Source organism: Buteo buteo, chromosome 12 (genome assembly GCF_964188355.1).
Source record: "Buteo buteo chromosome 12, bButBut1.hap1.1, whole genome shotgun sequence".
NCBI lineage: Eukaryota > Metazoa > Chordata > Aves > Accipitriformes > Accipitridae > Buteo > Buteo buteo.
The window spans coordinates 34,858,787-34,886,380 of NC_134182.1; the positions used below are offsets into that span (position 1 = coordinate 34,858,787).

The following is a 27,594-nucleotide window of genomic DNA, read 5'->3' on the forward strand; positions in this document are numbered from 1 at the left end:
GATGCAGGGCCATGAGGGATGCAGGCCCAAGGCATGGGGGACATCTTTATTGTGTTGTTGGCAAAGACCCACTGTAACCCCACTTATGTTTTCTCCTGCAAGGTTTCTGCTCCCTTTGTGGATTAAGGTTTAAACCAGGTCGTAGTAACTTGTCGACTCGGAGCCGTGAAACAGCCGTCATCTGGAGGTGATGCGTGTCTGGTTTTGCCTGCAAATGCCACCTATTTGGCATGCAGGTCGTGGTTTCGGTGGGTACCGCCGGTGGCACAGACAAACCTTGCAAGGAAGAGTCAGAGCAGTGAGGACAAAGGGCTGGTACCGTTCAGCAGAGAGAATCTCTGAGAGCTGGGACAGACGCCCGCGTCCTTGTGTCCACCCCTCCCTGCCCTGAGATGGCTGGGAAGCATCGCTTGTGGGTGCCGGGGGGGGGGGGGGGGGGGGGGTAGCAGTCCCCTTTCCTAGACCACATTGAAATGCTTTTTAAACTCAGTTCTTTCTAAAGAAAAATGCTTTTGTACTCAATGGCTGGATAAAGATGTCAGGCTTTTGCCTCTAATGGTCTTAGAGTGAGAACCTGTAATTTCTCTAGCAGCATTTTCTCCATGTCCTTTCACCTACACACACAGAGGACTACCAAACATCTTCCCAACCTATTCCAGAAAAGAACGAGACAGAAAAGCAACCGGTAATATATCTGACTGTATTTCAAAGTTGTTGATTGTAAACAAACTTTGTTGAAGAAATAAAATCACATGACAAGATATCAGAGTGATACTATAAATCCATTTTGTTATTGTTGCCACACTTCACATTTTTGGAACTCGGAATTTAGCTCATGGTGTACAAAACTTGTAAAAATTTATTGCAAGCGTGCCTTTGTGTAGAACAAAACTGGTGTCACAAAAGTAGTTCCCTGTCCCACACAGAAACACAGTTGTGTATCTCTTACCGTGAAGAGGTCACACACCTGCATTTCCTGAAAGACTTGGCTGTTACAAAATTGCTCTGAGAAGTTTTTAAAAAAAAAAAAAGGAAAAAAAAAAAAGCAATTGCAGCGTATGCTTTACCTCTGGAATTTACACTTTCAATGGAAATCTTTAGAATTATAAAGAACATGGAACTCTGCAACAGAACTGCAGTCGCCGACGTTGTGAGCACAGCCCAATGGAGTCGTCCCGAAAGCACGTGGCCAGCGAAGGCCCGTCGCTGCGTTTGGTACCGTCGCTGCATTTGATGGAATGTAAGTTGCACATATTGGAAAATAAATGAAAATTAATCCCCACTGTTCCTGTTTCTACTGTGGCACTTCCTCAGACTGTCGCTTCCATGCTGTGCCGACATGCAGCAGTGCTTTGACTCCAAGGTTGGTGACTACTGAACATGTATAGTATAAGGAAAGGCATGGAGTGAGGCTGGTGATGTAGCTAAAGCAGGATTTATGTTGCTAAAGCAGCTGTGCAGACTGGTTGTGTTAAACATCAGCCTTTTTAATTCAAAGGCAGCAGGGGAGGGGGGTACACATGCTGGGAAGATGAGAGTTAGGAGGGATCGCCTGGCTCCTCTCCCTCTGCATGCCCAACCTCTGAACTTTCCTCTGCCTCCTTAAACCCGCTGTTCCCCTTAAACTCATTGTATCAGACCTCACCTATGTGGGATCAGGTCAATATCTGGCATAAATCTGAGTTTTACTATCTCTAATCTCACGCCAGACCATGGGGTCAAGTTATTTTTAATTTCAGTACTGAAATGCCAGGCAAAGATTTGGCTTGCAAGCAGCAGAAAAAGCCAGCTTGCAAAAGTAAGTAAGTCCAAGAAACCTGGGATTTGTTTTCCATCAAAGGAGTAACTCCGTTTCATAGAGACATGTGAATTGTTCAGCAGTCACATTTTGCGTACACCTTGACACAGATTAATTGGAGAACAAGACCACAAAGTTACTTTGACACCAAGTGGGTTGGGGTTCTGGACAGATGAACCTAGTGTATTGGGCTCTGCTTTTTGACTTCTAGGCTTTTTTTTTTTTTTTTTTTGGTAACTAGGGAAAATAGGACAAAATGCTCTGTTTGAAGTCCAGAGCGCACTGTAAATACTTGAAGAGGGAAAGCATTTGCCAGATTCTTTACTTCAGAAATGGAGTTGCCAGGGCTGGGAGCAAACTGTGTGGGCCTGCCATCTTCCCTTCCCCAGTAAGACGTATGAGACTAGCTTGACTATGAAGTCTGTTTGTTCGACGAGCTTGGATCCCACACTGCGCTTGTCTCTTCCCCTCTTTGTTTATTCAGTCAGATTCTGCACACCATGGCCCTGCAGGACAGGGTTATGGTCCTTTCCCACTAGGTTCTTCAGCCAGGTCCCCCACACATTCAGGGGTTGTTACAGTTACATCAAATGAGCACTTTTGCAGAGTGATGTTTTCATGGATAAGATTTTTGCACTACACATCGTGTGGACCACCTTGACGTCTAATACAAGCAATTATTACTTCAAGAAGAGGGATACAAAAGGGATTTACCACTTAAGGCCTTTTTGTGATAACTAACAGCTGTTCACCAGACCCATCAGAGTGGAAGGGTTTAAAAAAAACCCCAAAACACCAAAAAACCTCCCCAGACCACGTCAAAGGCCCCTCTTTGACAGTGATCCAGAGCTGAGAAACATTACAGCCATTCCGATGGGAGCAGTGGGTGTGGTGATGCCGATACCTGGTTTGGGTCCGTACAAACCTGATGGGCAGCACTAATGGGGCAAAGCAGGCAACACCGTCACAGTGACTGCAATTAGTGTAGGCTTCAGAAACAATACCCTGTTTCATCTGAGATCTGTGAAATAGCAGAAAGGATCAGCAAAGTAATACTATAGAAGTAAATTGAAAGGCCAGCTCTGTGTTGTCACCTCTTCCAGACTGACCAAGAACCTGCGGGCTGATTGGGATGTGCTCTAAATCCATGGAATGAGGGAATCAAAGGAAAGCGTAGGGCAGGAAACTTCTCCAGGGCTAGATTTCTGAAGACACAGAGCTGTCTCTCAAAAGAAGAGGAAGAGACCCTTTTTGTACAAAGCACAGATATTCTCAGCTGTTCCGCAACAGTGAGATGATGGCACGGGGGCTTTTCCAGTTCCAGTTCATAATGCTTCTGGAAACAAAGGTAGGTTTGGGAAGAACTGTTACAAGGAGGAACATACATCAAGTAGCACTGGTGATAGGCTTGGATTTGAGCAGATGATGACATGATCTGTCTGTGCAAAATATCCCAGTTAATGAGAAGCCAAATATATACATGTTTTGAGCTTAGAATTCTTTGTGAAGTGTTGCTAACAGTCCTTTGACACTTGAATGTTCTCAACCAGATTGAGATGAGCTCTTGTTTTACAAACAACTAATCTTACATCAGTTCTAGCAACAAGAAAGTGCCATGGCAAACTCCAACAGAGATGGATGGAAGACTTCATATTCCATCTGAGCCTCTGACTTTTCTCAAGTCAGTCTTAGTAATTATTTGACTGAATTTCACATTGATTACTGGACTATAGTGGAGGCTCAGATTCTCCATTTTATCTCTTCTAGGCAGGTTGGGCTGCTATGTTTTATCCAGTTTTCTCTTGCCTTCAGTGCAACTTGGTTTTGACTCATAGCGGCCTATATGGAGCAAGAGAACCTGTGCTGACAAAGTCCCACAGACCTTACTTCAGGGTGGAAAAACGTTCAGCATGCTTTCACTTCTAGTTTGGAAAAGTGCATTTGAACAAGAACTAAGTCACTGAAAATGCAGAGCATAGACTTAAATCAGCAGGAGTGCAAACTCCACTTTATGGTTTCATCACCCCCTTACCTGTGCTGTGCCTTGGTGTCTGATTAGGAAAGGGGAAGCTCCTATTTGAGGAGCTAATGATGTCTCATGAGTGTCAAGGTTGTTAAAGCACTGTGCCATCCTTGCATGGAAAGTAGCACAGATGTGCAGAATTATCATCATCCCACTCATCACTAAAATCAGCTCCAGAACTAGGGGACTAAGACATGTAAGACTGAGATATTGGAGGCTTCTTTCACTACTCACCAGCTCAAGACAGACTACTAAATAAATTCTGGAAGGAAAAAACCTCTTCAGCCAAGAAAAAAAAAAAAAAAAAAAAAGCCACAGAAGTGTAGCTGGAGGTAAAGAACGGGAATGCTGTTTTGAGTTGCTGTCCTTAATGTCAGTCTGGAAACAGCTAAATGTATTTCTCTCTAGAAACTGTCTGAAGAAAACAACATTGTACCCATTAGGGACACTGAGACTTCTATAAATTGGGATTCTCGGACTACCTTGTAAATATAGAAGGGTTGGGGCTAAAGAATAGAAATGGAAAACAGAGATGAGATTTCTTTAAATTGTGCCCTAGTGTCAAGTGCACAAATGGACTGAAGTAAAAAGTGGCAGTTTCTGCAAGCCCTTGAAGCATTTTTCAACTGAGATAACAGCAGTGGAAACCACAGTGGCTTCTAAGCTCTAGTGAGTGTTCTATTACACACCGGGAAAAGAAATCTTTTCCAAGAATGGATCGTGGCACGACAGACATTTCTTGAAAGCAGTACTGTGCACAGAAGGTGGTCAGTATGTCCTCCTGATGGTCTCAGTTCTTTGAAACAAAGTTTGCATACTATAAAGAAGTAATTTTCAGTTTTCAGAAGGTTTTTTTTTTTGTCTGGAAAAATTTAGAGATGTGACCTCTGTGACCTGGTTGGCATTTCCACTGCACTTCAGCTACTGCTGAACTTCAAGATCTCTTACCCAGATTGTCTCAAGGCTACAACCCCCCACCCCCCCCAAACAACCCAAACTTGCTATCATTTCACAAGCCATTGCACAATTAACACACACGTGCACACTATAACTAGCATCCTTGCACTACGTTGAGACTAACCCCTCCCTTTTTTTCCCTTTAACTAAGGGGAAGCCTTAATGTTACAAGCAGGTAGGGAACCAAATCTGAGTAAGCCAGTTTGCAGTAAAGGAAATGCTACAGAAGCTGAGCTGCAGTTAACAAACTTTTGCCTTTTAAAAATTATTCAATTTCTTCCTTAATTACTTTGCCTCATTTGTAGTAACATAAAGAAAGTGCAAGAAGCTTTTTCAACAAGGAGAAATCTTAACTTTCCCCAACCCTATCCACTCCTAGTCAATAAATGGAGAAGATGAGGTGGTATAGTCATCTATGGATACAGACTATGCTTTGGTGGCTTTTGCTTGTTGGCTTCGAGAGCCAAAATTCAGGCATTTTGTACATATAAATATATATAAATATTTTTGCTTACTTATGGAATGTTTGTGCATGTTTAGGGCACCAGTTCAAAATGATGAGGGATGGTTAAGGCTAAGAAAATGAAATTCATTGCAAAGCTATAATTTTGTCTCCATTTTTCTCCTTTACGAAGGAGACTAAAGCATCTTCCCTGTAATAGTTAGCCACTGTGTAATCCCCCGTTAATACCAATTCTAGGGAAAACTACTCAGGACCCAGTCCCTGAGGCAAAAAGCTAGGACCTCATGATTTTAGCTCAAGTAATCCGTATAAATAACAGCATACATTAGTGGAAAATTAAACATTCCAAGGCCTTGGACCTACTCTCACCTGAAAAAGAAAAAGGCATTTTCTGTACGGGATGGCCTAGATCCAAGCCTTTCAGCATATATAGTAACGTAACAATTGGCCAAGGACTCCAGATCTATCTCGGGGGGCTACGACAGAGCTGGAGAGTGCTGTGCTCACTCCTCAGAAGAGCCAAGTGGCTCCGAGGAGGTCCTGCAAACCTCCCCATCCCTGCTGGGGGTACGTGCACCTTGCAAATGCTCCACCACTGCAGGGCAATGCAAGGAAGCTGGGCTCCCAGCAGCTACTGTTCATTCAAGCCATCCCACCAGCAAAGTTCCAGCCAGACCTTTCCTTTCTGCCCCAATTTTGACTACTGTATAAATTCACAGGACGTAATGAACTTGTAGCTACTCTTCCTGTTGCAATATAGGCTGGCATTGTCTGAAGCAAGGAGCAATAAGAACGCCATATGCCTTCAGGTACCTCTGTGGAATTCCCTAAATAAAGGAAACTGTGGGCTTATATTGAGGAACATTTGTTTTTCATGCCTCATGCTAGCTCCTCTCCCCCTTTGAATACTTACAAGACTGACAAGACCCAGCTACCCCACACGCTCAGTCTGAAGAGGGGTGGTCTCCATCCTCTGCAGTGCCAAGAAGTTTGGAACTCATCCTTGGGCTCCTATGCAGCCTGGCATTGCCAAGGACTAGAGTGGTACAAACTCTCCTTCCTTTTGAGGCTAGGAGGTCTCGGTGCACAAGGTTATGTCCTTTCTGCCACGTTTCCGGGGTGGAGACCTTGTGGACTGAGAAGTGAAAAGGGATGCTTAGGAAACCCACTGCTGTACACTGTGCAGCTGGCAGGCAGAGCAGGCCATGGGGGAAACAATGCCCAGAGAGAGAAAGGTATGAAGCTGGCCGTCCCCTTACTCTCCCTGCAACCAGGTGAGATCTGCCTCTAAGTCTATGCCAAAAAAGTAAGACTTTGGTGGAAATAGAAAGATGGCAGTGCAAGGATGCTCTTTGGGCTAGTCAGTAATTTACTAACCTCTTCTGGATTCTTCCTCTGGTGTGATTTACATGCTATGCATTTGCATATCACATAATGATGAAATCTGGGGAGTTCTCAAATTTGTATTGGTTAGCCTCTATTGCCTCTTGCCAGACAGACACCTATAACCTAGTGAGGTTTACACTGATAAAGAAATCAATTAATCAATCAATCAATCACTCCATTCCTCTTGAATCAATCAACTTAAGTCATTCTTAGGTAAAACTTTTCAGGCTTGGGGACCTAAAACCAGCTGGTCCTCTAAGCAAGATGGTTTCTGCCCTGTAAGTTAATGCAATTCTGTTTGTGTCCATCACAGCTAACCTTTAGAATACAGAGGGTTTTGCTGATTGAGTTGTGGACTGAAATCAATAATGTGTAGAGGGCAGGGTAGTATTTTACCTCAGTGTTGATTCTCCCCTGTTTCAATCATACCTCTCTCTCGGCATTGTTTTCCAAAGCTTCAGCAACCTTCAGATTCCACCAGCACCAAAATATGGCATTTCAGCCATGGACCCCAGCTCAATGACGATGCTTGGCCTCTACAGTGTTACTCAGAACAGGAGAACTCTTTGGGCTTGCTCTGTTTTTGTGAGGTTTAAGGGCTGGTTGCAACTGGACTTCTTTCTTGTTGTAAAACACAATGCTATGTTATTTTGCTAAACATGTAATCTGCTTAATTACAACTACTGTGACAAGCCCCGAACTCTAACAAGAAGAATTCCTACAGAACACCCTGCAGTGATAATGGGAAACACACTGCTATTAGTGACTTATTTTTTTCCTGCCAACTGTGTGCCAAATGAAGTTCTAAAATGGACCAAACAAGTCTTGACAGTTACAAAAGGAAAAGAAAGAAATTGTTGTTCCTAAGAACTTAACAGTCCATTACATTAGATTTTTAAGCAACATTTAAGATACAGTTGAAATCAAGAAAAAATATCATTGTTATACTCTGATTTCTCACGTGTACGCTGACTGTGGCAGTTAAGAAGTCAGGCAGTATTACTTACTGGTTTACTCACTGTTAATACTTACAGTATTATTCACTGTTTGTTTGCGTATAAAATGTTTTGTCCTGCTTAAAAAAGAAAACCAATGTAATATATTTCCATTTTAAATTCACTAATGTATTTGGTTTCTCCTAATTTTGCTGTGTTCTAACTGGGATCAAATTGCTTTACATTACATTAATAAAAACAAAGAAAAGAAAAAAAAAAAGACAGAAAGAAAAAGTCTTAACTGGTCCTCAGTTCCTGGCTGCCTGCCTGCGAAGGTTTTGTTTGTCAATACGCTTGCTTCAGTGTTCATGTATCTGAACTGCTTCATTTAGCACGCTGGGAGGACAGCAGCGAGGCCGTACAGGATGGCAGGCACTCTTACCCACAGCCCACGGTGTAGCCTTACGTTGTTTGTCCCAGGATTGAATAACTCCAAGTAAGGTACAGAGTTTTCTCTAACACCCGCCTAGGACTGCTGAGCTACGTCAGCTTATGACAAGCTCTTAGCCCAAGAAGAACTTTACAAGATGACCCTGTTGAACAGATAGTATTGAGATGACGACTAACTTGAGTCTGTTTCTGGTGTACAGATTCCCACAGGGCATTCACATATGCAAATCTGTGTCAGCTTTTCCAGTGGCACTTTCTGCAGGACATGTATACATCCAGCTGCTACTAGGAACAAAGTTTCCACCTCTCTAGTGGCATCACTTGGCATTTTTGGATAAGGACAGCACTGGTGGTGTCACAAGTTCCTTGCTTTGCCGTTCCAGGTGTGGTATCTTCTTCTGCTTACCCTCCGTCCCCTGCCTACGCCACCAGGAACAATGCATCAATGGGACGGTGAGGTGTCTTCCAAGCCCAGAAGCTCCTTTACAAGTCTTTCACCAAACTGTGCGCGGCTATACCTTGTCACATGGTAGGCCTCTGACATTTTGTAGAGGATGTAGGCATTGTTTATAGCGATGCTGATGGCAAACCAGAATACTTGTTGCCAGGTCTTGTTTGGTTTGTGAGAAATGAAATACCTAAAAAGCCAAGAGAGAAGGGGAGGTAGAAGCACTGTTCAGCCAAACACTTGCAGCTGGGATGCAAGAAATAATCCCAGACAAAGATTCTGCAGTCACAAAGGGGAAGCAGGCCCAGGACTTAACACCTAGTGCAAGTAGCATCTTAAGAAATTTTGTACAATGTATTGGACAGTCATTTACAGTTAAGTTGCTCAATTTTGGAAATTTCTAGTAGTCTCTAAAAGAACAGACTTCCTTGCTCTCAGAAGCAAAACCTCAGCAACACTCTCACCTCTGTACCACTCCACGTAAGTAAGAGTACCGATACAGAGTCCTTGAGCTCACCCATGACAAACATCCACATGATGGGAGCTGTGGGTCTGAATCCCTTCAATTTGTAACTAAAAAAAAAGCCTCAGGCACGTTATGTTATGGTTTAGGGAAGATTGCTGATGCTTCTCCTCTTGTTTATCTCTATTGCGAGCAAAGAATGATTTCTGCTGCTGTCAACAGTAGGTGGGAGGATGTGGGGGTAGAGCCAGAGCGTGCAGGGCTGGTATGTGGAGCACCTCTCCATAAGGCAGAACTAGGAAGGACTGACATCCTTATATTTAGGTACTGACAAATTCTAGGACTGCCAGAATATTCGCTCCTCGGTCATAAGATTTCCCACTTTCCTACTTTCACTTTTTTAGTAACCATTTACATCTACTACCTCACCTCTTTTTCGTATTGATTTCCTCAGACCAGATCCCAGCATCGGTCTCCAGCAACCACCTCCTCCTCTTTCATCTCTCTACTGAATTCTTGCTGCCTTGCCCAGAACTGGCTTGAAAAATCCGTGCTGCTTTTTCTCTCTCCTCAATTTTAATTCTCAAAATTTTCTGCACCTCATTGCTATTCCCACAGCCAAGCTTCACCACTGCTATTCTCACTCGTTTCTGTTTCTCCCTGCTACATTAAGAGCTAACACTGAGGACTCTAACTGGAATTCAGAAGCCAAAAGATCTACATTCTGCTCTCCCAGATCATCTAGATCAGCTTTACATCCACAACTGAACATCCTTTTCTTCTGGCTCCAGGTGACACAAATATCACGGGACAGATAATCACCTAAACAGGACCTGCTAATAGAGGTGGAGAGCTGAGCTAGCTTGCGAGATTTGTCGGGCTGGTAGACCCTTGTTGAATTCTCTATTTAGCCTTCAATTTGATGCGGCCAAGAACATCAGCCTGCTGGCTCAACTTCCCAACACTTCTTAAAAGTCACGTAAGTCCCAATTTTTTTTTGACTGGTGGATGGGTAGATAGAGCCAAAACAAGTCTAGCAATACAGCTCCTGCCCTTGTGCAGAGCCAGCTTCAGATCTTTGACTGAAACAGGAGTTTTGTCAGAAATTAATTCCATGAAAGCAGGATTGGGCCCTCAGCTGCAGCTCAACATGGAGAACTTAAACATTGCAGCAACAGAGAAGGAGTGAAAGAAATACAGACAAATGCACACGCACGCACATATTCTTACTTACTTGCTGTATTTGTCATCATATTTGCAGATATAGCTAAGGTGAGCAGCAAAGGCTTCAACTGCCAACGGGCATGGAATTTCTCCGCTTTTTCTCTTAATTATAACTCCTGCATCAATTAGAAACATAACAGTTTTAAATCCACATCATAGGTCTAGCAATTAAAAGATACAGTTTCTATATATGGTTTATTATAAAATAAACCTTATTGACAGTTTCTGCCCTAAAACTGGGAAGTTATCTGTAACAGAGATGCTAGTTTCATTTTTTTTCTTCATTGGTTGTACATTGAGCAAGTGGAAGGGGAAGAAGAGGGATAATTTTTCAGCTGGAAATGAAAAGCGTTAGATACAAACACTTTTACCATCTGTTCAGAAAAAAACCATACATTGCCATAGTCCCCCAGCAGCCCCCTGCAGCCAGGATTAGTCTCTCCTCTGTTGGTTCACAAGGAGTTGTGGTCACCTCTAGAACTGTGACTTGCTATTTTATCCTTTGAGTTCCGAAGGTCCCAAATGAGTCCTCTGAAATTAAATCCTTTGCTTATCTCCACCCACGGAGGCCAAGAGCAACAGTACCTCCACTCTATTGGGTGCGAATTGACAAAGAAAAGAAAACACAGTAAGAAGGAGCCAACTGGCTAAACCCAGTCAAGACAGCGGTGATGCTGGTGGGTGAGTTGAAAGAGCCACAACCACACTATCTTTGAAATGAGAAACAGCCTCATTTGCTGCAGGAGAGAGCCAGAGCTCAGATGTACGCTTAGGTTGCTCAGTGGAGCTAAGCACACATTTCTCTGCCTGCGAGTGATGTTTCCTGCCCTGCCTGGTCAGCTGGCTAGGTAATTCAGCTCACCATGGGGGATGATCATCCTGCCTACTGCAGAAATCTGTGGTAAAAGGCAGCAAGTCCCCTGCAGCTACCTGCCAACCACTCTCTGCACAAAGACGTGGTGCCTAGAGCAGGTTACTCCAAGAACGGGCCCCATTCCCTCACGTGGTGCATCTTTGACCTTGCCTTCTCCAACACTACAGCAGTATTTACGAGTCCAACGCTCTCTCAAGAAACTTCCCTAGCTCTTCTCTGATTTATTGCTCCCGTCCTCCATGTTTTCCCTAGCTGGGGCGGGGAGAGCTCCTTGTAGGAGGGAAGGATGAGTAAAACAAACTCATAGCATAGGAGTCTGTTCCCTAACTTTTGACTTTATGTCCCCGCAGGGTTTGGTGGCCAGCTCTCCAGGGTATGGACCACCTCTTGCTCCATGTCTATGGCACACTGTCTAGTGAGGATCCCTGCTCTCTCCCAGGCACAATGCCATTTTTCTCCGGGTCTAGAGAAGCACAGGCTTGGTCGTGTCCTTTCTCAGCATTGTTTCAGTACAGGTACAATTCTGGGCTTTCTCATTTCTCAAGCCTTCAAACTCTCATTGCCTTCCTTCTGCCAACTCTTTTACAGTCATCCCTAAAATGCTCCTCACGTTTTGATTACAGACTTCACCATTTCATTCCTTCAGCTGGAAGTCTCATTCCATCCATTATCTCTGTCAAGCCCCCTGTGCTTTCCTAGCTGGCAGGCTCTATTTTGAAGCAAGACTTATGACACATACTAAATGTCATGTTACAGCTGAGCCATGCAGCAATTTATTTGGGGTCTTTAAAGTCTGATTTTTCAAGAGTCCAAAATGATATCACCTCTAAATTGTTCAATACACTCTCCTTTCACCTCTGCCTACCCAAGCTGAGTGTAACTGTAGCCCAAGGGGAGGGGAAAAAACCCAATCAAATAAATAAATCCTTCATTACATTCACATACTTATTACAGTGCTTTTTTTATCCTTTTAATGAGTCCTAGAAAAATCTGGCCAGCATGAGGTAAAAAGGGCTGATATACCACCAGCCTGCTGCATCAGTGCTGCAAAATCATTTGCCGTCCCACCTGGGCAGGTCAGGAAAGGGTAAGGATGTTCCTGGTGCCAGCATTTTACAAAAAAATCCCCTTCTTTCTCCTCTTTCTCTCCTCTCTTCCCCTTCTCTTCCTTTGGAGGATTTATATTTCCTTTGCATTTGCTTTGTATTCACAATCCTTAAAAAAAAACATTGCGGTAGCAGCTATGTGGGTACCCTCTCATTTTCTATTGTATTCCCCGTAACATTCCTCTGTTTTGAGAATATAAATTGCTTTATAGGCAGATTATTTTTATAGCCTTTCCTAGGCTTGTTCCATAGCCATAGGCCACCTCTCCAGGGAAGACAACTGCCAGAGCTGGGTCGTTCCTAGCTGCGGGTCTCTGTGGCAAGCGGTCCCAAGCCAGCTGAGTCACCGGCACCATCCGATGAGCTATTTCCCCTCCTGGTCCTCCCCCAGCATCACTCCGTTCCCATCCCTGGCAGCACTCCAGGGAACACACCGCCTGCGCTGCAGCCGCGGCCTGCCTTTGCCTGCGTGCTGGAAGGGGTGCTCGCTGCCAGCCTCCATGCTGCCACTGTGGACGGGCATCAGCTTTTGGGTTTGGGGCTTTTTTTAAACCTTTTTTTTTTTTTCCCCCCAGTTTTTAAGCTGTATGCTTATCAAGCAAAGCTTGGGAAATACCACCCCAAATGAAACAAGCAGAAAGATAAAGGAGTATATTAGTTCGTTTCCCCAAACCCCTTGTTATAAGCCAATCTGTGATTTTTAGGAGCTAGAATCATGTTTTTTAAAAATGGAGCCTCAGTAATACTAGCACCTTGGCAAACACTGAGACTGCACAACATAATATAACCGAGGGGGCACTGCACGTTCCAAGTGCTATATGGCTTTTCATCAGGACTTAGATTTGTTACAGTTCTTTATCAGAATTGCAAACAGTCAGCGTTGTACAAAGTCTAATGTTCAAGGTCTTCCCATCAGAGTCCTCTGGCCCCATCCCCACTCTCACCATACTTGGACACAACCCCCTGAACATAGGGGTCACATAGGACACATGGTTAAAACCATAAGCTTCCCTGTCCTAAAACATACTTTTTAACATTATACTTCTTTCCCCAGTCTTTCCAGTCCTGGGCCAATCTCACAAGCCGATTTTTTCAGGAAACTAGACTGTCACCGGACACTCCTCACTCCAGCTTCTCCTGGGCTAAGAACCACACAGGGACTTACACAACTGTTTCATACAACTGCGATGCCACCACAACATCTCCCATCTTCTCCCAAGTCACTTGTGAGATGCCAACAAGGCATCTGCAGCTCTTTAGTCCTTGCATATGTGACCCAAGCTTTGTTTTCCATCCTTAGCTATTGTACATTTAGCTTTTAAGTAGAGCTGGTTGGTGAAGAGCAGCTGTGAAAGCTTTTCTCGGAAAGCAGCTACTTAAAAAAATCTTGGGTTCAACAAGTTTTTGCTAAAGATGTCATTCTGGTCATCCTGCTGTGCAGCAAGTGAGGTTGCTGCCTGCTCCATCCTGCTTCATGTGAAATATAGAAAAGATTGTAGTTATTTCTAGAATATATTAATGGAGATGCAGGGAAAGTGGGCACCAGATCTAGAGTGGAAAACCAAAAATGCAGCCTTGTCCCACAGATAGGGAGTACATACATAACCTGCTTTAGAATCAGGGTAAGTTTTTACTTTCTGGGGGTCCCAATCTCTTTTGGCTTCTCAGTTCTTCTGTAATACAGGCACAAGAAAAAAATTAAACTCAAGTTAAAGCTTATGGGAAATTAAAAACCCTACTGAATTTTGTTCTGGGCAGAAACTTCATACTTGATAGCAGAGTAAGCAGGACATTTTTGCAAGACTAAAGGAATAAGACTCATGCTTTAGCATCTGAGATGATGTATTATGGCATGTTGGTTCAAAACATCCATAATAAATAACCTGCTGCACCTAAGAATAGTATTCATAGATCAGCTCTGACAAGTGTACTGCCCTCCTGGTGCCTCTGGCTTGGGTGGGATTTGAACTCCTAGTACAGGCAAGATCTACCTTCTCGACTTTCCTTTAAATTGCAATAAATAACTCATTATTAGCTACATCCACCTCTTTTCTCATCCTAAGTTTTGTTTGGACCATCTCTTGCTTTCTGTTTTTAAGGTTTTCTCTTCACAGCCTCCTCCACCCCCGTCAACATTTACGCTCAACCAAGTGCAAACACCCACCATGCATTGCCAGGCGATCCCACTGGTACCAGTCTCTGTCCAACTACCTGGCGTGGGTTTTATTCCCCTTTGTCCCTACCTCCTCTCCCATCTAAGACATATGCTCAGCAGCTCTGTGCTCCAGGCTTGCCTCAAGGAGCATGGATTCCTCCTCTTCCTCCTCTATATTTGCATGCCTTAGAGGAGACTTTGGTGGTCCAGCTTCAAGTTGGTTTAAACTAGCTTTGCTGCACTGCCTTCAGAGATGCCAAATTAGAGGCAGGCAATCTGGTCTTCTGCCTTCCTACCGAGTCTCCATCTGTTCCCAGCTCTCCACTAGAGACTCTCTTTCCCCCCAGCACCACTCTTTAAAAAGCCAGTCTCTGTTTTCTGCTCTGATTCACGGTCAACTATGATGTCAACTGTCCCAGCCAGCATTTGGTGAGCAATGTGGTGGGCAGGTCTTGCCCATCACACAAAGGTCCTCATCACTGGACGTTAAGTTACCTCACACACGCAACCCACAATCCCATCAATGCCAAAACAGACCCAAAGTCAATCACAAGCACAACAGCTCACACCTCCGTGTGCTGCTTGTAAAGGATGCTGCCAGGGCAGAATCTGCTTTCTCTCCTTCTTTTAATGGGGCTGTTAACACTGATGTTTACAAACAGTATTTTTCTAGTAATACTTATGAATTACAACCAAATGGTCCAAGCTAGCCTATAAAACCCAGGTGACATGCAGTGATAACTCTTGTCCAGTTAGTGCAGTCGAATAATCTAAATCCAGCAAAGCGCACAAGGGGAACAGCACAAATCCTGACGGTGAAGACCCCTCATGGGGAGCAACACTGCTTCAGGGACTGGCTTCAGCAGCGTCCCCAGAGTGTCCTATTTCCTTCACGTACATATTTTCAGCATTTGTGCTCAGACACCAGTCCACCTGAGTCACCAAGTCTTCGTTCTGCTGGGGTGCCCAGCAGAATTCTTTGGGATCAGACATGCTTTGCTAAGGCAATGAGCCTTCTGGCAAGGCATTGAACAACACACTAGGTCAACTTCTCAGCTTACCATACAGTAATTCAAGGCCTTAACTTTGCTTCTGTAGCCTGTACACACGAGAGAGTCACTCAGGATTCAGAACATGAGTGTACAAGATGCCTTTGAATTGGTGGCTTTACATTTAAAGGTTTTGGTTATTCTTATTTGTCTCAGGCAGTTACACATAAATCTGAATAATAAAAATGAAAAGAAATTGAAACAATATTTTCACTTGAGGACAAATTTCAAAGAGCTAGTTAATCATATTGCATCTTACAGAAGTTTCCAAACCTTCCTAAAACTATCTGTATACTTTCAAAAAGGAAAAGATTTCAGTATCAAGAAGGTCTTGCAATTATTTGAACTATCCAAGTTATTTGTTTTGGTTTCTTTTCATCAACTGCTAAAACCAATTTAACATACAGCAGGAAGCCTTAATCGTATTCACTTCTGGCAAAAAGACATTTGTTTGTGACTAAGTTTTTACTGGATAAGATAAATTAATTGTAGGATCTGCTCAGAGTTCTAAGTACACCATGACATTTATTAATTTTTCTGTAGCAGCAATCCTACAAGATGCTTTGCAAATGGGGTTATACAACGACCATCTTCCCTGCTCTGACCATCAGTAAAGATATAATCTTTATAGCTGCCTCCACCAGCTCAGGCAAAGGAGGCTGCATTAGCAGCAGGCTTTTAACCTTTGTATGGGAAAAAAGAATAGCTGTAGGAAGACACAAAAGGGAAGTAATCACTACTGCTACTGTTTATCTAGGATATTATGATCAAGCTCTTTGTTCAGGCTTATTATCAAACTCTGACTCATTTTGCCTTGTCACATAAAGCACGTGCACTTTCGAGATGAGCAGTAGGAATGTTGCTTACCTTGTTGAACCGGTGAATAGGCATTGGTCAGAAAACGAAAGTGCCCTTTATTGTACCAGCAGATCAAGGACATGTTTCCCTTCATTCTTATTCTGTACTGTCCTCTGGACTGGGGAGTTTCAGGGTTGTTCAGCATGGATGGAGGTAGGCCTGTGCAGTCACTCTTCCTGGTGCTCAGCAACCCACAGCAGTAAATCTCTGCATGTGAACAAAAACACTCCCTATCAGCGAGCCATTGCATGGACCCAGAAAGCAAGAGTAGTGGAGCACGTCTGAATGACCTGACTAGAGGAAGAGCTTGTCCTACAACTTTCTCATCCAACAGATAAGTTAGCCAACTGTCCTTCTCCTGTAATACCAAAGATTCGTGTCCTATATGAGTGTGTCTGGAAACTGAGACAAGTGCAGAAAGCCTGCTCTCTTGGTGAAAGGTACTGACACCTCCTGCACAGTCATGATGAAATGACAGGGAAAAGAATACAGGGTATCTTGCTAACAATAACATCTATAATCTGTGTAATAGTCTTCACAAGCTTAAAATTGGACTGAAAAAAACCACTGACAGTGATATGTATTATGGAACAAATCAGGATTTATGATGCAAGAGAGTCTTTGATGTTTAACAAAGAGAATAAATCGTGGAGGGAGCGGGGAGGTAGGGAAAGCTATAGCATCTTAGATGTTAGCTGAAATAAATTCTCCTACGTGACTCCCATGATGCTTTTAATCACACTAGACATAGCTGACAAACTCTGGTTTAATCTACTGCTTCACTGTGCTGCCCAGTTCTTGAGTTTCACCTCACTACTCCTTGCACCTCCATCATCTGGTTTGTTAAGGAAATGCTGCTTAAGCAATTAAGAACCACTGAAACCACTGGTTGATTTAAAAAACGCATGTGCCCGAAGGATGGAGAAGATGGAAATACAAGTTCAATGAAAACAGATTTTAGGAAAAGGAGATAAACCAAACAGTGCCCTAGCTGAGTGAGCACTGATCTTGTCCTGCACAGACATCAGAGGCTCCACAGGCAACACATTCTGCTGTTCACAGCTTCTTGGCCTTTTCATACATGAAAGAGGCAATGAATAAAATCTAACACCAAAAAAACACCTCAATGCAGCCAGGTGGGCACAAACAAGGTTTAGAAACAACATTAATAACGACAATGCTTGAATTTGTCATTAGGCTGTGAAATAACAATGGCCTGTTTCTGTTAGTCCAAGAGAAGATCTTCTTGATCAAATTAATTAACTCAAGGAAATCTTGGATGGAAAGTTCCTCAGTCTCCCCAGGTTAACCCACCTGAGTGGAAAACAACGATGGGCATGGAAGCAGGTGACATCTGTGCACATCTTTCATATGGCAGCAGAGGCTGGTAGTAGTTTAGAGCTCATCTGTCAGCTAAGTCTGATCAAATTTTTCATTGTGCTGAATTTCACACATTGCGTAACTGGATATCCTTACAGGTGAAATGCTAAGTCAGACTACAGCATCTGGCTTCCCCTGAGCGTGTTACCTCTGTTCTTGGGTTTCCATTTATGTGGCTCTTCTGCCTTCTGGAATGACTGAAGCTCTTAAGTGCAGGTGCAGCCTTTGTCCTTGGTTCTCATAGTGCCTGGCATGGTGACCATCCCCTCAACAGCTCACAGATACTACAGGAATACTAATATAATAATTGCTAATACTCATAGATTGGTCCAGTTGCTATGGGCAGGTCTACAAGGAGGTAAGGCTCTTTCATCAGAAATTTAAGACACTTATGTCAGAAGAAGGTCAACCAACACAGCAATGGGGCAACTTCATTCTGAAGGAGTAAATCTGCACTCCATCAGTTATTTCTAATGAATATATCAGTCCCTGGAAACCTGTACATTCCTTCCACAAGAGACAATGAGAAGAGCCTGATGGCAACAGGCTTACAATCAATATAGGAGAAACTGCACCTCCAGTGGAAGGCTTTTTTTTAATCTTTTCTTGCCAAGAGGAACACAAACAGTGTAGGTCACATACCTGCAAACTTTGGCATTAACATAGCAAACTTTTAGAAAGCTTTTTTCTAGCCAATATTAAGATCTTCCTGCTCTGATAACAAACAAGCCTGAGAAGAATTTCCTTAGCTGTCTAAAGTTTATGACTCACTGAAGGGTGATACTTACTCTCTCCAGGAGACTGCAAAGGTTTAAAACCAAGCTAATAACTACATTATTGTGCTAGAGCTTCAAAATAGCAACAGCCATCTCTGAGATCCCTTAATAATTAATTGTAGCCTTTCCTTTAGCTCAGGCAATAAGCCTGCAGAAAGCTTCCAGCAGATGCTTCGCTCCTCATACAGAATAATGGGAACCATTTCCTCTCTCAGGAACACACTGTGTAACATTCCTGCTGTATAGCCTAGAAAAGTGCAACACTTCTGCAGATTTACTAGCATCTCTCATCATGGATGATGCCCTTAATCTGTAGAGTTTTTTAAAGCCACCCAGTTACTATAGCAATAGACGCAATAAAATTTATGCCCATCTGGCTCAATGAAGTTTTTGTGTGTAATTAAATCGGAATCACAACAGGTGTTTGCCACATATACAGGAATCGGTGGAGACAGGTTGTCCTCCCCTGGTCTTCTTAAACTCTAACTGCAATATAAATGCCTACACCTAAACTAGCTTAGCAAAGATGAGGAAATGTGGTGTAGTCACCCAAGATTCATTCCCAGGGTCTCCAGGCCCTGCAGAGCTTGTGCTGAAGCCTGCTTCACCACATATTCATTACTACCATTTGCAAAGGCAGCCAGGCTCAAGCTAGTTCAGGCAAAAATACACATTCTGCAATCATTTATCCTGGATGCAATGCTGGGTCAAGTCAGAGCTAGGGCAACGGGGGGTCCTGTTGTGGGAAGGAGATGAGACCTTGCTTTAGTCCATGTGCTGGAGTTGCAGGATCCTGCAAAGCTTGTGGGAGTGCCATGGTTGCCCAGGCTGGCAACTCCTGCAGCTTTGCCAAACCCTGCAGCTTTGCCAACCCCTGCGGCTTTGTCAACCCCTGCGGCTTTGTCAACCCCTGCGGCTTTGTCAACCCCTGTGGCTTTGCGGGACAGAGCCAGCTGCTCCAACTGGTTCAGAAAGCACAAAAGGGACTTTCGGGGATCATATGTTTAAGGGAAGCATGCGACACAGGGCTTTAGGAGGTGCTGTCCTCTGTAATGGAAAACGCTAATGCTTAGAGGGGGAAAAAGGGATATGCACTATGAATGAATGTCACAGCAAATAATGACAGCCGTCTGCTTGCAGAACAGAGAATTTGGGACATTTCAGTGCAGGTTTCCAGTTCTATTCAGAGGCCAGAGAAAGAAACGCTTTGTATGTCCCCTGAAAAATAAAAAAGAGGTCTATTCAGGTTTTGGGTTTTGAAAAAGATCAAAGTGACTTGTCTTATTTTCTGAAGTTTTCTCAGCTCTAGGTACCTTCATAGATCTTAGAATTATGTTCACCAGCATCCCTTTATATTACTAGGCACTTATTCTTTCCTGTGGTACAGTGAAGGTGCTACACAGCAGGCTTTCAATAAAGAACACTGCGGGTTTTGCAGTAATGCCTGTGTGGGTTAGGGTTAGGAAAAGCAAACGATAGTTAAGGTTCCACGAAAGTCTTCACAGGATCACAGGATCCTATAGATTAAAGGATAATTCAGGTTAGAATGCAACTCAGGAGGTCTCTAGTCCCATCCCTGCTCAGAGTAGGGTCAGCTCTGAGGTCAGACAGCGCTGCTCAGGGCTTTATCTTGTCTGGTCTTGAAAACCTCCAAGGACAGAGACTGCACAACCTGTCTGGGCATCCTGCTCCACTGCCCTCAGGAAAAACCTTACATCTAGTCCGAACTTCTTTTGTTTCAGCTTATGTCTGTTGTTTTTCGTCCTTCCACGATGCACCACCGTGAAGAGCCAGCTCCATTCTCTTTATAACCTCCCTAGGGTAGCGTAAGGCTGCTGTTGGGTCCCTTCTCTTCCCAGGCTGAACAAGCACAGTTCCCTCCCCATAGCAGAGCATGTGGTCCAGCCCCTGGTCAGGTTGGTGGCCTTCTGCTGAACTTACCCCAGTTTATCAATGCCTTTCCTGTATTGCAGGGGAGTGTTGTGCAAAACTGTGCTAAGTAGGAGGCAATAATCACCTCCCTCGATCTACAGGCCACCCTCCTGTTAACATAGCCCACGGCAGTGCTGACCATCTTTGCTGCCAGGGCACGTTGCGGAGTCATGTTTGACTTGTTGGCTACCAAGACCCCAGGTTCTTATCATCAAGAATTCTGAGAGGAACTAATACATTTTTAGTGGGTGCCTCTTTCTAGATTTTCCAGAATTCCCTTTAGTTCCCTTAAATGTCAGTTTAGGTTCACAAAAAGTTTACAGTTTCTAAGCATTAGATTATTTAAATCTCCCCCTCTTTCTCTGTTGATAGTGTCCCACCCCAACATAAAGCAGTTAAGGTCAATACTGATTGCTTTTTATTTTCAGTTCTCAATGGGATCTTTCTACCACTGATCCTGCTGTAGCCCAGAAACTATGTTTTCTTGAATGAGAAAAGTAAATTTGTCAGTTTATGAATGGGTCTTGAACTGTCATGAGCACCTGAGCATAGATGCTTTTCAACAGGCTCTCATGACACTTCTTGGTCATGGTGTGGCCCTGTTCAGATTTAGTTGGCTAAGCCACATACCAAAAAAAGCATTAAGGTCATAGCTGAGGGTGATTGTGGGATACACTAGGAGAGATCTCTCTGCTGAGTCCAGGCTTCTCTGCCTGCTTGTCCCCAAACATACTGCTAATGCAGTAGGATCCCAGCAAGTGCTGGCCATACATTAGCTGCTTTGCAGCAGAGTCAATAAACACCATCATCTCCTCTGGGGCTCTTACTGAGTTCACCACTACTTGACATCTCTAGCATCTCACCTCTCCCAGCGTCTCATAGGCCTTCCAGTTCAACATCCCCCTGCAAAACCTCTGAGCTAGCTCCTAGTAACTCATGGCAAACACAGACAATCCCATAGCCTTAGTAAACAGAAACAATTTCACATTCTCCTTGTGATCTTCTTTATATAGGAGTGCCACACTATTTTGCAAAGCCAATAAACCTGCTAGCTTAGTGTCGTCGTCCCCCACCCACCCCATAGCTTCACTCTTCCTAGGAAGGTGATGGTGTGTACCAGATCTGAAATTTAATTTTGGAAGCAGCTGTCAAATATCATAAAAAGTCTCATGAAGCCATATAACAAATCATGAAGCAAACTGAAATCTCAGTATAGCATTAGCCTATTTGATCAGATAGTAAGTAAAAAACCATGCTTTAAAAAGACTTTACTGAATTTGCTACCTGCTAGAAACTGTTAATTTGAATGATCTGTTCAGTATAAAGACCATGAATAATTCACTTCTGTGAACAATCGGAATTATCTGTAAGTAATAAACACTCAGCTGGTTTAGTAGCCCTGCATCTTTTTCACTGGGGTTATGGACCAACTGGGTCATGCCATTTTGTCTTTATCCTGCCCCAGCTGAGCATAAAGCACAAGTTTTTGTCTGTCAGTCTTTACATTTAAACCTGACACACCTTGGGTACTAGGAGCATGTGGGTTATCCTCTACCTTTTTTTGAACCCGCATTTTGCATCATTGCTTTGGTAGTCTTAAAAATGTAATGCTTATAATCAGCTGTGAAAAGAGTCATTTACTAAAGAACAGTCTCTGCTCAGAGGAAAAACTCCAGTACACTATAAATATGCTTGACTTCTTTCCCATTTGGCTATTTGCAGCATTTGGGAAACCATGACTCTTTTGTGAGAATATGGCAGTATTCCACTGTACCCTGTGAGCTTCCAGCTTACCTAAAATAATATAGGAGCTAAGTCCTGCATGGAGCTCAACAGAGACAGCCCTCAGTGCCAGCACAGTCTAAAATGCTCAGCTGCAGCACTGGTGCAGCTCACTGGTGTTCTTATTCTAAATGAGAATCAAGATATTGTCTCAATTCCCAGTCTTCCCCCCCGCTTTGGGCCATGTTTCATTAATACAATGCTTTAAGTGGGTTTAATTTTCGCAATGCCTAAAAACCATGCCAAAAGCAAAACTTGGTCGTCAGTGGTGTGTTGAAAAGGGAAATGGCCCCGTAGCCTTCTCGTATGTGATGCATAATGGCAGCCTCCAGTCTTACTGCTGCGAAGGACCTATTCTACACACCACACCGAGTCTGAAAGGCCATGCTGACTGAAGAACGAGTGGAGAGTTACATTGAGATGACTTATAACTGTCAAGAGTGCAGGAGCCTGTAATTCAAGGGGAGTCACAAGTCCTCAGCATTTCTGAAAGCAAAGTAACATGTGGCTTTTCCACACCCAACATGAGGGGGCATTTGACACAGAGAATGACCTGGGATTACTCTCTGCACTAGCAAGAAACTGGCTGGGAGAGCCATATCGACAGACATTTTGCTGGCAAGTGTGTTTTTGCTAATGTAGAGTTTATTATGCTTTCAAAACTAATAACTGCCCTCCCAAAGCATGTTGATACCAGCAACTAAAGCAAACTTTGCTAAGGCTTTTGCAATGCCATAAAATGTCATCTAGAGAAGTCACATCTTTAACAGGTATTAAAACCAGCAAGGACTTCTAAGACACACCTTTAAGGATTCATGCCATCCCTAGTCTTTCACCACAGGAACAGAAAAATCACAGGCAGCTAGGAAATCCCTTGAAAAGTCCCCCAGGCCACATAGGAGATTAGACCTCACATTTCTAGGGCAAAGAACAAAAGCAAGGGCTTTAATAACCTTATTTAAAATGTTTTTACATCCTCATTTTGAACTTCAAGAAGGCTTGAAGCGGAAGATTTAAAGAGCAACTTAGAAAGCCCTCTGTATAGTACCTTTTCATGAATGAGAACTTTTCTTAGAGGTGACCAACTTATCTATAGAAGGAATTGAAATAGCAGTGAAGCCTTTTGGGAGTTTGTTTTAATTCAGTGGCAGGAGGCCTCTAGGTCTGTCATCATTAAAACCCAGTGAGTCACCCGATACACACCTTGTTTCTCAAATTCTTCAAAGAGATTCAGGCTGGTAATGCTTGGGCCAGTGAAGATGATGTAGTTCTTCCCAGAGGCGTTCTGACAAAGGCTTTTGGCCACCATACTGTGAAGCTGCGGTTTGTTCTTCAAAGCATCCAGCCCGTCAGCACCACTCCCTTCTTTGAGGTGGACATAAATCTTAAACAAGAAACAGTAAGAAAAGTCAGAAGGTTATAAGGAATCCAGAGGGAGCAGATGCAATTGCTAACATACCTGCTCAGCTCAACTGGAGACAAGCTGAGAATCAAGGCAGCAGATACTTTTTATAAACTGCTAATTAATCTAAAGTCCCTTTCAAGGGGCTGTTACTTTAAAACCACCTCAGGTTAGCTGGCACAGCTACTGATAAATACCACGTCCTTTGCCTCAGCTTAAGGGCTTCCCGAGGTTCTTGTCACTGTTGTGCAGTTTGAAGATTGTTTGCTTGGCAAGAAAAGACTCCAGCCATAACTGAGATTATGTGTTGTACTGAATCTGCATAGGCTTCAATGCTGCCAGCAAAAGGAGAGCATGGGAACTTCAGTTTCAAGAAAGGCCCCTACAAGATGACCAGAAGGAAATGGCCCATTAGCTTCACTGCAGTAACGTGCAGATTTATTTCTGTTGGCAGCAACCCCTAGGCTGTGATGCAAGTGCATGTGCACCCCCATAAATGAGAGGAGCCAGCAATACACATACCCAACCAGCCAGAACATCCTCACCAAATTCGCCAGGCACAGAGCTAATTCTTAGATCCTTTACTTAGACCACAATTTGGAGACAACCCACCAAACCAGACTGAACCAGGAAGCAGGGTACAGCGCGATATGCTGCTGTTAATAGAGAAATGCCTGGCTCATTTGTAGCAGGCTGCAGTAGCTTTAGCGTGTATCCTGCTGCAGTAGAGTCCACATTGCTCTGCATTTCAAGAGAGCTGTCACCATCATCTGTAGCTTCTGTAGGTGGACATACATGTTTGTGTTAGAGTGCAGGAACATTTATCCCTTAGTAATGTGACTATAATTAACCAAACACCGTCCCACCAACTGAAAGAGCACTGAAGTAAAGCTATTGCTTCATTCCTACAAGTGATCCCTCTAGAAGAGGAGTCTTCTGCATTGTCATGCAGAGGGAGAGAACACATCACCCTTCTTTTGTACACAAGCCTTTGATTTTATTTCACTGACAGTATTTTACAAGCATAACTTTCACCAAAGTTGAACACCTATTAAAATCAACTAGGCATCTGACCTTCATCTTGTTCTAAAAGTCAGCAGAAATAACCTGCTGGAAAGAGAAATGAGAAGAAGAAGACACTGTGCTCAGTCACTCAAACAGCACTGTAACACCATGGAGCTTGTAAAGATTTAAAACCACACACGAATGCAAATTTTCTGAAAAATTTGCTCAGGCCTGCCTTCACGACTTTGTCTCTGAAATACTCAAGTCTTTTAGGAATTCCAGAAAATTTTACCTGTCAGAGAAAAAGCTGAAACTTGCTCAGTACTTAGGAGCAGGGAAAAGGATTTTTGCCTTGTCTGTTGGAGTGATGGATCCACAACGAGCTTTTCTTAAACTTGTTTGAGACTTCAACTATCCAGAACATACAGCATTGCTTTCCTGTATATGCATCTGTTTCTCTTACCAACACACTCCTTCATAAAGCAAAGTTCATCACAATGCTCAGAGAACAAAAATGCTCATATTTACAGTAATGCTCCCATAATTTATCTCAATGATCTTAGAGAAGAAAAAAATTCAATTAAACAGCTTCTCCCTATTTTAGGTGGTGTATCTCCTAGCACTGGTACTCTAGGCATATTAATGTAATATTCCCTAGCAATTCATGCATCGTAGAACAGACCCCAGAGGAGTGTGTTATGTAGGAAATCTCTGAGAAATGAGACATAATTTGTATTTTGAAGTAATTGACATGCTAAACAAAGATGTTGGTTCAAGGCGAATGCACACTAATTCCAAAAAGAAGTACAGCATATATTAAAAGAAAGTCTTAAATATACATTATTTATCTTAAAAAAAAAAAAAAAATCTCTATTTTGATAGAAACAGTTTCCAGATGAGAAAAAAGGCAGGAATGTTTGTAGACTCCCTGATCGTGCTCCACTCACTTTTGAAAGCTGTCAAATTTGTGCTTTCCCCAATGCTAAGGCTGAGGACTAGCTAATTATGATAAGTCATTTAGGTTATTAATTGGGGCTCCAGAGAGCAGCTTAACAGTGGAATGCATACAAAGGGCAGACTGTTCCAAATTTACAGAAAAGGTATTTCATGATTATGGGCATCGAAATTAAGATTAGGGTACTAGTATGACAGCACAGAGACCACACATCAAGCCCTTAAAATCTACAGACAGGGCAGTGGAGACAAAAGATGCAGACACATTAGTTTTGACCTTGGATTACCACTTGAGCTGAAAACAAAGCAGGAATCTCTAAGTCTAGGAAAGTGTCTTACACCTTCCCTCCCCTACTGCAGTAAGTCTTAGCCAACCAAGAGTCTCTTCTGCTCCATGCTCACTTCGTGTTCCCCATAGAGTATCCCCCAAGAGACGAGACAGTCTGCTGGTGAGTCAATTGGTCCCTCACCATGGGTTGGTTTGGGTCTGCAAGCACCTACTTCAAAGCACATGCCCACCATGCAACTTTCTACTGAGATATCACTATTTTCCTACTAGGAATCTACATACCCCGTAGGTTTTGTTAGCAGAGTTCCCCGTGCACCTGGCACCCTCCCTCTGCACTCTGCTCTCTCTCTAGGGTCCTCGTAATGGCCACCTTGTGATTCTCATCCCTCCCTTGCTCTGTTCACCTTCTCACTGCCCTTTACTCAAACATCCATACCCACCGCTGAACCTTCCCTCCTCCTCCAATGTTAAATATATCCCCTTTTTTTCTCCTTGGGCACTTCCTTGCCTATCCAAGCACAGCCTTTATTCTTGGCACAATTTTTCTTGTTTTGGAGAAGCATCATTCAAAGCTTTATCATGCTCTGCTCTATTGGGAAGATGGGTGACGGCAGCATAATGTTGGAAGATATAAAGGCTGCTGTGAAACAGCGGCTGGGTACAGACAACTGGCAAAGGCATAGCTTCAAATATCCTTGCAAGTGCCTAGGATCCCATATGGCTTTTATTTTCCCTCTCCCCATCCTCTCATCCAGCTTATTTCGTTCTACCTCAAATCATTAAGATCCTGCCCACTGAAGCCCACAGCATTCCTCCCCATTCTGTAACGCATTAGAAGTGGTATTTAACAGTTTGCAGTCTGCAGAAAAAGCACAGAATTGCCAGAAAACGGCTGCAAGACTTTCACAAGCACAGTCAGAAGCTACTCCCCAAAAACCATTTGTTAAACCACTCACCAGAGCTCCTGGTTTGCCCTGTGATAGCGTTAGAGCTTTGTGCCCTTTCCATGTGCTCCAACAGCAAAATGTCGCCAGAAGTACAGGCTGACAACTGCTGCTGGACAACAGATGGAGATGTTGGCAGCAACATCCTCTGCTTCTGCGGGTGACAGTCAAAGCAACACTTCTCGAATATCTGCAAAGATCACTTTTACTGTGTATCTTTTTCTAGTGGTTACTGATCCATTCAATCTACAGCACCAAACAGGATAACTTCTATAGATGTGACATCATCTGTCTTAGCAGGCAACTACAGGCTGAAGCTCTTTATCCTGCAGTGCTGGGACAGAAACGGAGCTTTCTCTAGTCATGCCTCAATTATTTGTTTCTTACCAGAACAGCTACGCATTCAGTTCTGCCATCTCTCTATCTACTGCACCAGATACTTTCAGTCCAACATGTTTTAATCCCGTTCACACAATACCAGCTCTCTCTTCTCACACCATTTAACTCATCCCTCAAACCCTCCTCTCTTCTGCCTTCAGTCTCCATGCAGCATCCTAACAATCTCTTCCCTTTAAAAGCCTGACAGTAAGAAAAGATCTTCACAGTCTCTGGCTCATCTTTTCTTCCACCTACAACTGCTTCTGCCTCCTCCCATCACAAACACAAAGGTAGGTATCAACCAATACACCTGAATGCCCAAGTGACAGGGTATGGTGAAGACTGTGCTGAGCTCTTCCAAAACAAGAAAAACAGTGCAAAGTGGCCTGGAAAGACCATTTGCCTACACAGAGGCAATCAGAAAAGACATCGCACTTCTGAGCAGGAGATTTCACATGTTGACAGATGAGAGGCAAGCCAATCACCTGTCATTCAGAAACTCAAACCAAGTATGTTCAGCTACAGAGACAGACTGCTAGAGAGAGTCTGGAAGGAAGATCTTA

At 43.4% G+C, this 27,594-nt stretch overlaps 1 protein-coding gene across 1 annotated transcript in view; it reads right to left on the reverse strand.

Annotated features, from left to right (window-relative positions):
• Positions 1-1,965: 1,965 nt before the first annotated feature.
• The window catches only part of PGBD5 (piggyBac transposable element derived 5), a 71,919-nt gene continuing 46,290 nt past the window's right edge, over positions 1,966-27,594 (reverse strand). The window contains exons 4-7 of the mRNA XM_075043309.1: positions 23,263-23,443; positions 16,199-16,396; positions 10,158-10,263; positions 1,966-8,650 (exon numbers count right to left, since the gene is read on the reverse strand). Of these exons, the coding sequence (XP_074899410.1) occupies positions 8,455-8,650; positions 10,158-10,263; positions 16,199-16,396; positions 23,263-23,443 (681 nt within the window). The 3' untranslated portion in view covers positions 1,966-8,454. The remainder of the gene's footprint in view (positions 8,651-10,157; positions 10,264-16,198; positions 16,397-23,262; positions 23,444-27,594) is intronic.